Source organism: Lissotriton vulgaris, chromosome 5 (assembly GCF_964263255.1).
Source record: "Lissotriton vulgaris chromosome 5, aLisVul1.2, whole genome shotgun sequence".
Taxonomy (NCBI): Eukaryota; Metazoa; Chordata; class Amphibia; order Caudata; family Salamandridae; genus Lissotriton; species Lissotriton vulgaris.
In genome coordinates this window covers 1187553358-1187566061 of record NC_141693.1, presented here as the reverse complement: position 1 = coordinate 1187566061, position 12704 = coordinate 1187553358, and the positions used below count along the sequence as shown (strand labels likewise).

Genomic DNA, 12704 nt, shown 5'->3' with positions numbered 1-12704 from the left:
CATCACCTTATCTACTGAGAGAATGATCTCCTTATAGCAAGCCTAAAGTTCCTGGTACTAGGGAAGCCCATGTGCTTGTGGTCTCCCATGTTACCAGACCTTCCTACTGGGTTTTACTCATGACATACCCCTGGCAGGGCATTTGGGGCAAGACAAGTCCTTCATCAGGCCTGACCTCACACTTTTATTGGCCCAGATTGAAGACAGCCTCTGAACCATTCTGTAGTACCTTTCCCCAGTTGTGGTTCATGGAGTTAAAACGCACTGGGGTGTTGGGGCGGGAAAGGGCGGAGAGTGGGGATTGACAAATGACGGAATAGGGAAAATAAAATAAAAAAATAAAAAACACCACTTACCTTGTGCTCGCCACATCGGCGAGTATGTAACGTGGTGAGCGCAAGATAAGTGGTTTTATGTATTTTACTTTCTGTATTCTGTCATTTGGCACTTCCCCTCACCCCACCGTGCTGGCCTGCATTGGCTGTGACTGCCTGTTCCACCTGCCAGCTTAGTAGGATGTCAAGGAAAAAGCAGAAGTCTCCCCTGATGCCACTTCACATTGTTGGTGACACCTACTTGCAAAAGGTGGGCATTGAGGTCATTGGACCCTTGGGCACCAAGACATCCTTAGGCAACAGGTTTATCCTGGTCTTAGTAGACCATACCACAATCTACTCAGAGGTAATCCTTCTGCATACATTGACTGGATTTGTGGTGACTAGAGCTTTGATGGGGATCTTTGCCCATGTTGGATTCCCCAAACAGATAGTGCCTGATGGAGGCACTAACTTCACATCTGTGTGCATGAAGTCTCTGTAGGATGAGTGTGGTGTAACTTACAAGTTCACCATACCCTATCACTCCCAAACTAATGATCTGGTTGAAAGATTCAATTATCCCCATCCCATGAGTGCTCAGACAAATGATTTCCCCAAACCTCAGATCCTCATCCTGTTTAAAATAACACCTTGATTTAAAGACGCTATTTCCTGCCAGAAGTTCCACCCTCAAAAGGCAACAAGGTCTGACAGGAGTTACCAGTATGCAGCTGCTGAATTCGCAATTTTTTACCAGCTGGTGCTAAGTAGAAGACCGGACAGGAACTCAGAGACGTTTGAATACATGTGCAAAGTGGGCTCTGGCCCAGGGCCCCAGCCTATTAGGGGGACCCCTGACAGAGTCAGCTCTGTTCTCCAGAGTTTTGCCCCAATGACCCTGAATATTTCTTAAACAGATAGTTTTAAATACTGTTTTCCTTTAATTTATTTTTTATGTACCTGATGTGTGAGAGTCTAGTACAACCATTTTGTAGAAAATGTTGTGTTTATGTTTCATGCAATATACATAAAAAAAGTTTCTCTTATATCAAAATAAGGCCTAACATATAAGAAATGGGAGGACGTCACAGAGATTATTTGCAGTAATATTGGTGAGCTGCTGCTGTGATACAATATTGAAAACACACATAACCATCCCTGAATATTACATGTAAACACATTTAGGGCCTTATTTATGAGAAGTGATGCATCGCTGTGTGAAAACAGGGATGCGTCACTTCTCAGTGTGCCCTCCTTGCGACATGATGGATGCATCATAATTACTGTATGACACATCATGTCATAAGGAGTTACAGATACGTCAGTATTTCTGACATATCTGTAGGTGCAAAAGCGATGCATTCCTGGGGTGTGTCTGAAAATAGACGCAACTCCAGCAATGTGTCATTTCACATGGGGCAAGCCCCATGTGAATGGGCCTGCATCAGAATTATGCCTGCTGTGAGGTAGGTGTAAGATATTGACACAATGGCATCTTAGAAGTGGCGCAATGAGTTCTCATAGATTTCAATGTGCCATTTCTACTAGGCTTTTAGCCTGAATACATTATACCTCGCACAGGTATAATGTGGTGCAGGGATTTACAAAGTGACGCATCTGTCTGGATTTGTCCAGTTGTAAATAGGGCGCATTATGGCACATTTGTTACGCTGCCGGTGCGTCACAAATATTGACGCACTGGCAGCTAAAAGTGAAGCAAGGCCTCATAAATAAGGCCTTTAGAATTTGGACGGGTGTTCCTTTGCACTGTCAGGGATCTAATGAAATGAAATGAAATAGTGTATTTAATAAAGCGCGCAGCTACTCAGACTAGAGTGTCCTGGTGCATGATGGCAAAAGGAAAACATGCGTAAAAGACCCATCATTTATTAAAAAGCCAGGTTTTTAAGTTCTTCCTGAAAGAGAGTAGGCTTGTGGTTAGTCTCAGAGACTCTGGAAGTCTATTCCACAATTTTGTGCCTAGAAAGCAGAGGGATCTGCCTCCAGTTTTAGGCATGATGGCCAGGTTGGAATTGGAAGATCTTAGGGGTCTAGATGTTGTGTAGCGATTAACATGCTTATTTAGGTAGCTGGCTCCTAAGCCATGGAAAGCTTTAAAGAAGATGGTCATCGCTTTGAAGTCGATCCATTCTTTTATGCGGAGCCAGTGTAGAGACTTAAGAACAGGGGACATACTGGAGCTGGGTATAGGTCTCAGGATGGCTCTGGCCACCACTTTTTCTACCACTTGTACACACTGGAAAAGGGATTTGGGAAGACTGGGGTACAAGCTGTTGACATAGTCAAGCCTTGATGTCACCTGAGCCTGCACCCTGCTCTTTCTGCTCTCAAGCAGTAAGATTGGTATGAATTATTTTAGCATCCAAAGTATGCAAAAGCAAGCACCAGTTAGATTTTGGATTCAAAAGCGCTTGAAAAGTGTCTTGTCTATGACAATTCCTAACTTTTTGACTTTCTCCTTTTCCGCAGGCGACAGATCTTTTGGCCACCAAAAGCTCCAGTCAGGCGTTTCTGGATTACCAAAGAAAACAACTTCAGTTTTGTCAGCATTGCACTTAGCTGATTGATCTTAAGCCAGTTAAAAAGCTTTGTGAGGCAAGACTTAATCATTGCCCTGTCGAAGATGGTTCCTTTTTAACATGTAAAAAACAGCAGAGTGTCATCAGCATAGGAAACAATTTTGATGCCCTCTTCCTCTATCAGAAATGCAAAGGGGGTAGATATATAATAAAAAGGGTAGGGTTGAGAATGGAGCGCTGCGGGACACCTACATTCATGGTCAGAACTGGGGATGAGAAAGGGGGGAGACAGATGTCCTGAGATCTATTTCCCATGAAGGATGACATCCATGTTAAGGCATTACCCCCAAGGCCGATGTTATCAAGTCTCTCCAGGAGCCTTTTTATGTGGGACCGTATCAAAGGCTGCCGACAGATCGAGCAGTATCAGAACAGCCTTGCCTCCCTGGTCCAGCTTACCCTTGAGAAATTCAGTCCCTTCCAGCAAAGCGGACTCCATACTGTAGTTAGCTCTAAAACCGGATTGGGAGTCATTAAGGAGCTTCGCACCTTCAATGTATTTTTGGAGGGCCTTGTTTACATGCTTCTCTAATACTTTGGAGTGGGCTGGAAGAAGGTAGATTGGCCTGTAGTTGGCAGGGTCCGTCGGTTTGGCGTTAGCCTTTTCAATCAGTGGAAGAATCTTAGCATTCTTCCATAATTTCGGCATGTTGCCTGAGGAAAGGGAAACATTAAAGAGCTGGTTTACCGAGGGGTTTATGGTGGAAGCTAATAGGTTCAGGATATTTGCTGGGTTGGTAGGAGAGCCAGACTTTATGCTTTGAAGGAGGGTCAGTGACTCTTCAAGCTGAAACTCAGGGAAAGCTAGTAAAGATGGAGGATCCAAGAGGTGAAATTTGCTATTAGAACTAAGGTAGAAAGTCAGTTCTTCCTCTGAGATGTTAGTGAAGGCTTGTTGGATCACGGAAATCTTTTTGTGGTAGAATTGAGCTATTTGCTTAGACCATTCTACCGTGCAAGGGCCTTCCTTTGTGGAGGCTTTTGGGCGGTAAAGGATTTAACTATGCTTAAGATTTCCTTACTTTTATTTTCAGCATTTTTTATCTTGGCTTGAAAGAGGTTTTTCTTGTCTGCCTTCATGAGAATGTAATTAGCTTTTAAGGTGTCTTTATACACCTTCCTGTCCTCAGGCAGATAGGATTTAAGCCATTTCCGTTCCATTCTTCTACAATTTCTTTTGCTAGATCTGAGGGATTCATTAAACCATGGAGCTGGTGGGCCCGACCTCTTTGAGGAGCGGGAAACAATCGGTACTGCTGCACCAATGTTGGTTCGGAGCCCTGAATCTATTGAGAGGATGTCCAAGACGGGGCAGCTAGACAGCTCCGGTGAGGAATGACTGAGGGAGTCTGCTAACATCGGGATGGATATTTTATGAAACATTCTGTAATTAGGGACCCTCTGCCCTGTGTTAGCCCGAGGGGCTGTGGCAGGGTTGGGAATGACATATTTTAATAGGAGGTGGTCAGACCAGGTAATGGGAAGAGGTGGGCTTACTGATATGTCAAAGTTGTGAAAGATTTCGTCTAGGGTATGGCCCTTCTCATGGGTGGCTGAAGAAATAGATGGAAACATGTTGCAGGCCTGCAGCATCTCCAACAAGGAAATTGTTTGAGGGTCTTTTCCATTGTCCATATGCATATTGAAATTTCCCAGAATGAGGCAGTTGTATTTTAAGGCCAGGGAGGTGATGGCTGTATTAGGCTTAGTAATAACATTTCCAATTGCACCGGGAGATCTGCAAACCAGAAAAACAAGTTATGCTATGATGAGGGGATAAGGTACAGCGGAAGCCTAAGGACTCTGCGCCCTCAATGTTTTCCAGCGGGATGGGAGGGCAGTCTAGTCTTTGATTGTAAATTATGGTGGTCCCTCCTAAGGATTTCATAACCTGTAGGGATGGCCGAGGTGATATTAGGGTTGGAGGCTTCAGACAGCCAGGTCTCAGTGAGAAATAAAAGATCAGGCTGTTTGTCTAAAAGTAGGTCATAAATGTGTGGTTGCATAGAGCGATACTTTAAACGGGTAGCCTTTAAGTCCTCTGTTTTCTTATTGTTTTTACACTTATTGTTGCATGGGAGGATGTTGGGTGCGAGTTTCCTGGGCTTGAGCAGAGACCAGTTGCACCTATTGCATCGAAAGTCTACCTCCAAGCTCGGATAAGCCGCTGTACACTGACAAAATGGTAGCCGCCTAAGGCTAAGCAGGTTTTCCCCGTTGTAATATAGTGGAAGAAATTCACCGGAGGTGAACTGGGCATCATGGCCAGCTACGGACGCCTCTGGAACACCTGGGGGCACAGACGGGCTTGCCTTTGGTGTGCCTTTGGCATACCAGCGGCGTGCATCCGCTGCGCACGTCCGTTTGCAACAGGAATATATAGGCTAATGCCTATAATGCTAACTGGATCACTAATGCAGCTGAGGAAGCGGAAACTGCTTGGGAAACAGGGGCTCAAATTGTGAGCGGAAGTAGCCCTAGCCCTCCGCACAATGGGAGTATCAGCCACGGTGGACCAGGACTGGAGGAAAAGCGAGATGTGAATCTGAGCAGCTAAGTAGGTGTAGGCAAGAAGAATCAAGTGCAAGTGCCCCTAGGCAGGATACATTGTTAGAAAGCACAGAGTAATTCAGCCACATATATACAATTTAAAAAGTATTAAAAACCTAGTAGTAGGGCAGAAAACTCTAAATTCTGCCACTGCCAGCTGCGCACGTCAGTTTCCATCAAGAATATACAGGCTAATGTCTATGATGCAAACTGGATCTCTAATGCAGCTGAGGAAGCGGAAACTGTGTGGGAAACAGGAGCTCAAATTATATCATAAATTCAAAGCTGTTCTGAACAGGGGCCCCCAAAATATGTTTGGCCCAGGGCTCCCAAAATCCTTAAGATGTCCCTGCAGGAAACATCACATAAGGTTGACCATTTGGGCTAAACTTTGCTCAGTGGGGTGAGGTGGTTTTTGGAAACTTCGCCCACCTTCATGAATTGTCAACTTCCTGTTTTTGCCCAAATTTGAGCACAATGTTCAAAGCATTGCCCGCAACTACTTGAGACGTCACAGGTGATCCTAACTCTGGTAGGTTACTTTACAGGGATGCAAACCAAGAACCCTATTCAGAAAATGCACATTCATGGGAGGGGCATGAGAGGCAATTTATTCCATATGCATTTTATGACATTGTCTAACTACCTTAGGAATTAACCCAGCTAATTTGGATTAGAGTGGGAAACCTATGTATGTATGTATGTATGTATGTATGTAGGATGTAGGCATTAGAGGGACTAGCAATCATTTATATTAGTGAGACATGCCGGCATCCTACATTATAGTAACTTTTTCTTAGAGACTGCTATAAGAATCCGCTAGATTGTTGTTTGCTAGTGTCATTAAGTGTTCAATGTAACTTTGATTTTCCTACAAATAAGAAGTGGAGGCATAGTAGACAGCACCCGGTACCCCCAGAGGTTGGAAATAGGAGTGAAGCGGCATATATATACAGTATGCAGTAGCGCAGGACTGCACAGATTCAAACACTGATCACGCATTCGATATTTAAAACAGACACCTACACTCCTGAAAGAGAAAATGACATGAATGAAACTAAACACTGAAGATAGTTTCTTTATGAAATTTTGCAGCAGTAATTGCCTAGGGTTGGCTCATTTTTCAAAGAATAAGTGTAGAAAACTAGAAACTGCTAAATTGGGAATCCTGACCTTGATGTGAAGCTACTCTTCTTTGCGGCTTTTCAGGGAACATTGTGAATATGAAAATGTCATACCTTCCTGCAGTGATGCAGGCACAAAATACAGATACCAATTGCTTTCAGATTGCAGACTGAGGTTTCTCTTCCAAGTGGGATGGACACTCACCTCTTGAGCAGATGACGCTGGCATCCTCATGGTGGCCGCAGTTATGCAAGCCCATGCCTCTGTGAGGACACGTCCACAGCGCCTCTTCACCTCCTCCGCAGGTCACATCGTCCAGGAGGATGGATCCGTAGCCCTGTCCATAGTGTGCATTCCCTGGAGCAGACACTGCTGATCCGCAGCCCAGTTCTCTGCACACAACGTTTGCATCATTGAGGTCCCAGGAGTCGTCACACACTGTGCCCCAGGTGGAGCCTTGATAGACCTCAACCCGACCCTCACATCTGTTTGTGCCATTTACAAGTCGAACTGGGAAATACACTGAAAAACATTTAAATATAACACGACTTTTAATTCTTAAAAAACACTTGTTCGGATTCAGAAATCAAATCTTCAAGCAAGAGCTTTTCTACTCTCATCACAATGCCCCTCTGAGAACTTCGATGATGAGGAATGGCCTGGAAATGTGAGCACTGGCGAACACCTGATAGTAAAATACTAGTGGTATTTCCATATAATGACAATGAGTACCTTTCTTTATACACTTTACAAAGTTCCATGAAGTTTCGGTAATTTACACTTTTTTTTATAGTCAAGAACATTTCTCCAGTCTCCTGATATCCCCTTATGCGAGATCTGATACCGAAATCAATACTACTTTCCCAGTCTCTCTCATGTACAGTATTAAAAGTTACTTTACACATAGTAATAGAAAGGCTATGCAAAAACCAGGTCAGAATGCTTCAAAGAACAGTGCAGAAGGACTACTCCTGACCAGGTAACTCATAATTCCTAGAAAGGTGATGCCATATGAGCACAGTGAATACGCCTTCATTTGTACAAAAATCATGAAGTGAAGATACTAATAGAACATAATTTGAATAACAACGTATAGGTAACATATTTTTAACGATCCAACTGCTTCTTCTGTTCTACTAGATTTTTTGTCTGATTTAAACCCTCTTTTTTTACCTCCACTGAGGACTCAGGCTGTAGGTTTTTGCTCAGTACTTGTATCTCAGTTTATTTAGACTAAACTTCACTAACTGAATTTAGAAAAAACTATCATAGGCTGTACTTATTACTATTATTATTACACTTATAAAGCGCACAGGCTTTATAAGCAACATGGTTTCCCGGCACTAGACATGTGGAGGCCGATACCGCTAGATAGAGATAAAAGGGGAAAGATCAAGGGTAATCAGACTAAGTCACTAAACAGCAATGTCTTTAAGCTAATACAAAGGCCAACAGAGACTGACAGTTTCTAAGGTCAATCAGAAGGTCATTCAAGAGCCTGGGACTCAGACAGGAGAAGGAGTGACCCCTCATACGGACGAGATGGAACATGGGAACTGAAAAACAATGAAAGGTTGGAAAAGTGCAGCTGTTGAGCCAGAGCATAAAGTTTAAGTAGATTTTGAATGTAAGAAGGAGCAAGGCCCCATTAGCCAAGGGTCTTGAACTCAATACGCTTATTGATTTTAAGCCAGTGAAGTTGGTGAAGTAGAGGAGAAGCAGAGGCAGATCTAGGCAGGAGAAAAAGAAGTCGAGCAGTGCGTTCTGGATAACCTGTAGCCGGTGTAAAAAGGCTTTATCAGTGACCAAATACAGGGCGTTGCCGTAGTCCAACCTAGATATCGCCAGAGCCTGCAGGACCGTTCTGTAACGGGAACTTCCAAATGTAAGATTGTGTGTCCAAGCCTGGAAAGCAATCTTCTAACCTCTAACAGAATGCTAGAAAACTGCAGCTTGCTGGAAAGATGTCTCAGTCAGTTAAGCACCAATCCGTTACCAGCTCAACTTCTCATTTCCTTTCCCCAGTCCCTCTCTGTTCTATTTCTCTACACTTCTAAAGCTTCGCTGAGCATGTCGAACGTCCATAGCCTCCAGTCCTGTGTTATGAAACTTAGGAACAACTAGTGGGTTTGGTCAGGATGATCATAAGTTCCTTTGCGGGAGGTACCTCTTTACGTGGCGATGGAGGTGCCACCCTCTCATCAGGGAGATCTTATAAAGCAGTGCTCTACAAACATTACATAGATTGTAACATATGAGAATAGATGGTGCCCTCTCCTACCTCTTTCTGACGCAGCAGTGCTCTTGGAATGATTTGCCTGTTTGTTCGATAATATTGTTCTCAACTATTCAAGCCAAAGAAATGAGTAAAAAAAACATTATACTTACCAGTTGTTGGTGTTCTCGTTCTACCTGCAGCAAAAATAGACCCAGAACAAGCTGTGTCACTCACGGGTACCTTGAATCATATGCATACACAATCAATTAAGTACTTGCTTATGTTCAGTGCGGTAACTACACAAAATATCGAGTAAAAAATATCGAATTACCTAAATATCGACTTCAAAATATAGAATGGACAAAATATCGAATAGACAGAATATAGTCAGCAAAAAAATCGAATTTAAGGTAAGTAATGTAATATCGATTTTTATAAATATAGAAATACAAAATATCGAAGTATATATTATAGGTTATTAAAATATATCGAATTTTTAATAATATCGAATTTTTTAAAGTGTTTTGTATGTTAGTATATGTGTGAAAAGTGTATATTTTTTTGTAATTTATTTTAAGTAATGAATTTTATGTTATTTAATTTTTGCGTAATATAATTCTGTAGTGAGTTGTGGGTTTATAGGGGAATAGGGTGGAAAGTAATTTAATTATGTTAAATAAAATATTAATTTTTAGAAATTATTAATTATTTTTAATTTAATTTTGCTTTTAGATATGTAGCGGGTTATGGGTTTATAGGGGAATAGGGTGGGAAGTAATTTAATTGTAATTAATTAAATATTTTAATTTTATTTATTGGTATTTATTTTGAATATATTGTTAATTATTTTTTAATTAGTAATTAATTATTTTTAATTGGTAATTCATTTTTATTAATTGATTATTTGATAATTATGTGAATTTTATTAATTTATTTTCTGTAGCGGGTTGTGGGTTCATAGGGGAATAGGGTGGGAAGTAATTTAAATGTAATTAATTAAATATTTTAATTTATTTATTGGTATTTCTTTTGAATAAATTGTTAATTAATTTTTAATTGATAATTAATAATTTTTTTGGTAATTAATTGTTATTAATTGATTAATTGATAATTATGTTTATTTTCTGTAGCGGGTTGTGGGTTTATAGGGGAATAGGGTGGGAAGTTACTTAATTGTAATTAATTAAATGTTTTTTATTCATTTATTGGTATTTATTTTGAATTAATTGGTAATTAAATTTTATTTGTTAATTAATTTATTGTAAATTGGTAATTCATTTGTATTAATAGTAGAATTTTAATAATTAATATTTATTTGTGTGTTTAATTGATTAATTATTATATTATATTGAATTGGTATTTACTTTTAATGAATTTTCTATTGGTATTGATATTTAATTTATTTTTATTAATATATTAAATATTTACTTTCCCTATTGTTAAGCTCACTAGAGTGGGAATAGTTAGTTTTAACTCTACGCTATCCAACGCTTTCCCTACTGTTGCACTCTCTGGAGTGGGAATAGTAATTTTTACCCTCCCGCTATCCAACGCTTTCCCTACTGTTGCACTCACTGGAGTGGGAATAGTAATTTTAACCCCTACGCTATACAACGCTTTCCCTACTGTTGCACTCACTGGAGTGGGAATAGTCATTTTTACCCCTACACTATGCAACGATATTTTTGATTCGATATTTTTGTACTTACCTGTTTGTAGATAGGAATTCGATATTTTTGTAGTCGATATTTCATCCTCGATATTTTTGTATGTCTATATTTTTGTACTCGCTATTATTTCAGTGATCCGTTCAGTGCATCACATTTTGGGCCGGCCCTCATTTTCCACAATATGTATGTAATTTTTACCCCTACGCTATCCAACGCTTTCCCTACTGTTGCACTCACTGGAGTGGGAATAGTAATTTTTACCCCTACGCTATCCAACGCTGTCCCTACTGTTGCACTCACTGGATGGGGAATAGTAATTTTTACCCCTATGCTATCCAACGCTTTCCCTACTGTTGCACTCACTGGAGTGGGAATAGTAATTTTTACCCCTACGCTATCCAACGCTTTCCACACTGTTGCACTCTCTGGAGTGGGAATAGTAATTTTTACCCCTACACTATCCAACGCTTTCCCTACTGTTGCACTCACTGGAGTGGGAATAGTAATTTTTACCCCTACGCTATCCAACGCTTTCCCTACTGTTGCACTCACTGGAGTGGGAATAGTAATTTTTACCCCTACGCTATGCAACGCTTTCCCTACTGTTGCACTCTCTGGAGTGGGAATAGTCATTTTTACCCCAACGTTATCCAACGCTTTCCCTACTGTTGCACTCACTGGAGTGGGAATAGTAATTTTTACCCCTACGGTATCCAACGCTTTCCCTAATGTTGCACCCACTGGAGTGGTAATAGTAAATTTTACCCTCCCGCTATCATACGGTAAAAATATTGTATGTTTTTTATTAATATCATGTGAATATATATGTTTAAAAAAATAAAATGTTATTTTTTTTAGCTTAAATTAATGATTTTATAATTTTAAGGGTATTTAAGTATTTTTAAGTATGCTTTAGTTACTTATTTTTAATATTTCATTTATTTTAAATTACTGTTAAGACATTTACAAAAATTCGATATTTTGACTGTATTATTTTTAAACGATATTTTTGATTCGATATTTTTGTACTTACCTGTTTGTAGATAGGAATTCGATATTTTTGTAGTCGATATTTTATCCTCGATATTTTTGTATGTCTATATTTTTGTACTCGATATTATTTCAGTGATCCGTTCAGTGCATCACATTTTGGGCCGGCCCTCATTTTCCACAATATGTATCCTTCAAAAAGAACTTAAATTCCCAATAGATATCATAAACAGACAAACATGTCTAAAGTCTTCAGTTAAATTCCGTTTCTGTGGTAGCATCAACCACTCTGCAAAATGCAAATCAGTTTTCTTCAATAACAGCCAACAAATTAAACACTGCATATGTTTTGCTTACTATCACAGCTGCTCATTCATGCACTGGGTTATATTGCAACACCTTAAAATGAATAACTTCAGGATAGCTAGAACCATGAAGAATTTGAAAGGAATTTAAAATACTATCTGATGGTCAAGTGGGATTTTAAAATACTATTTGTAAAATGTCACTTTTAAAAAGTTGGTATTCTCCTGCCTAAAGGCTTTAGTAACTTATCAGAGTCAATACAGAACTGTCACCGGTAGGTGGTATGTCCAGAACTTTGAGCAGGGGATGAACAATTCTGCCATGTTGGATTTTGGTAGAGTATGGCACTCTGGGATTGTTCATAGCCAGACCCCCAGGGAGTGATGTCAAAGTGGGTAGGTTATCCCCTCGGAACTTTTTCCTTTTGCACAGGGAATTTCCCCCACCCACAAGCTAGTGCCTGACATAAATGTGGCTAACCTGGATACCTTCTTCAGAGCACCACTGGACCTGAAGAAGACAGAATAATTACACATGCTGAACCACCCTTTGGCCTTCAGAAAGAGACCTGCACACACTTTAACCTGTGGAGAAAACCACAAAGGGCTGGAAGAGCCCCCACTGGAACCTGCAATAAAAGAGTGGATCCCAAGGGCTAGTTGACTAGCCTTTTGTTAAGCTACAGGGACAGAAAATCTGCAAATGTTCCACCTTCCGGAAGAGCCCTGCTAACCAGTCTCAACTGGACTTGCCCTGGACCCTAATGGTGGCTTCCCCTGGAGTGAGTCCTGCCCCAACATTTGGCCTAAGGACCCTTGGATAGGTAGTAGTAGTTTATTTTATTTGTTGACTAATTAAAACCATTACAAAAAAAGAAAAGTACAAATCATACACAACAACTGATTGAACATATATGGATAAAGTGCAT

General features: G+C 40.5%; 1 protein-coding gene across 1 annotated transcript in view; it reads right to left on the bottom strand.

Annotated features, from left to right (window-relative positions):
- Window positions 1–12704, bottom strand: part of LOC147712245 (scavenger receptor cysteine-rich domain-containing protein DMBT1-like) — a 283837-nt gene that overhangs the window by 142201 nt on the left and 128932 nt on the right. Inside the window, exons 9-10 of the mRNA XM_086922978.1 lie at window positions 8981–9004; window positions 6797–7114 (exon numbers count right to left, since the gene is read on the bottom strand). Of these exons, the coding sequence (XP_086779104.1) occupies window positions 6797–7114; window positions 8981–9004 (342 nt within the window). The remainder of the gene's footprint in view (window positions 1–6796; window positions 7115–8980; window positions 9005–12704) is intronic.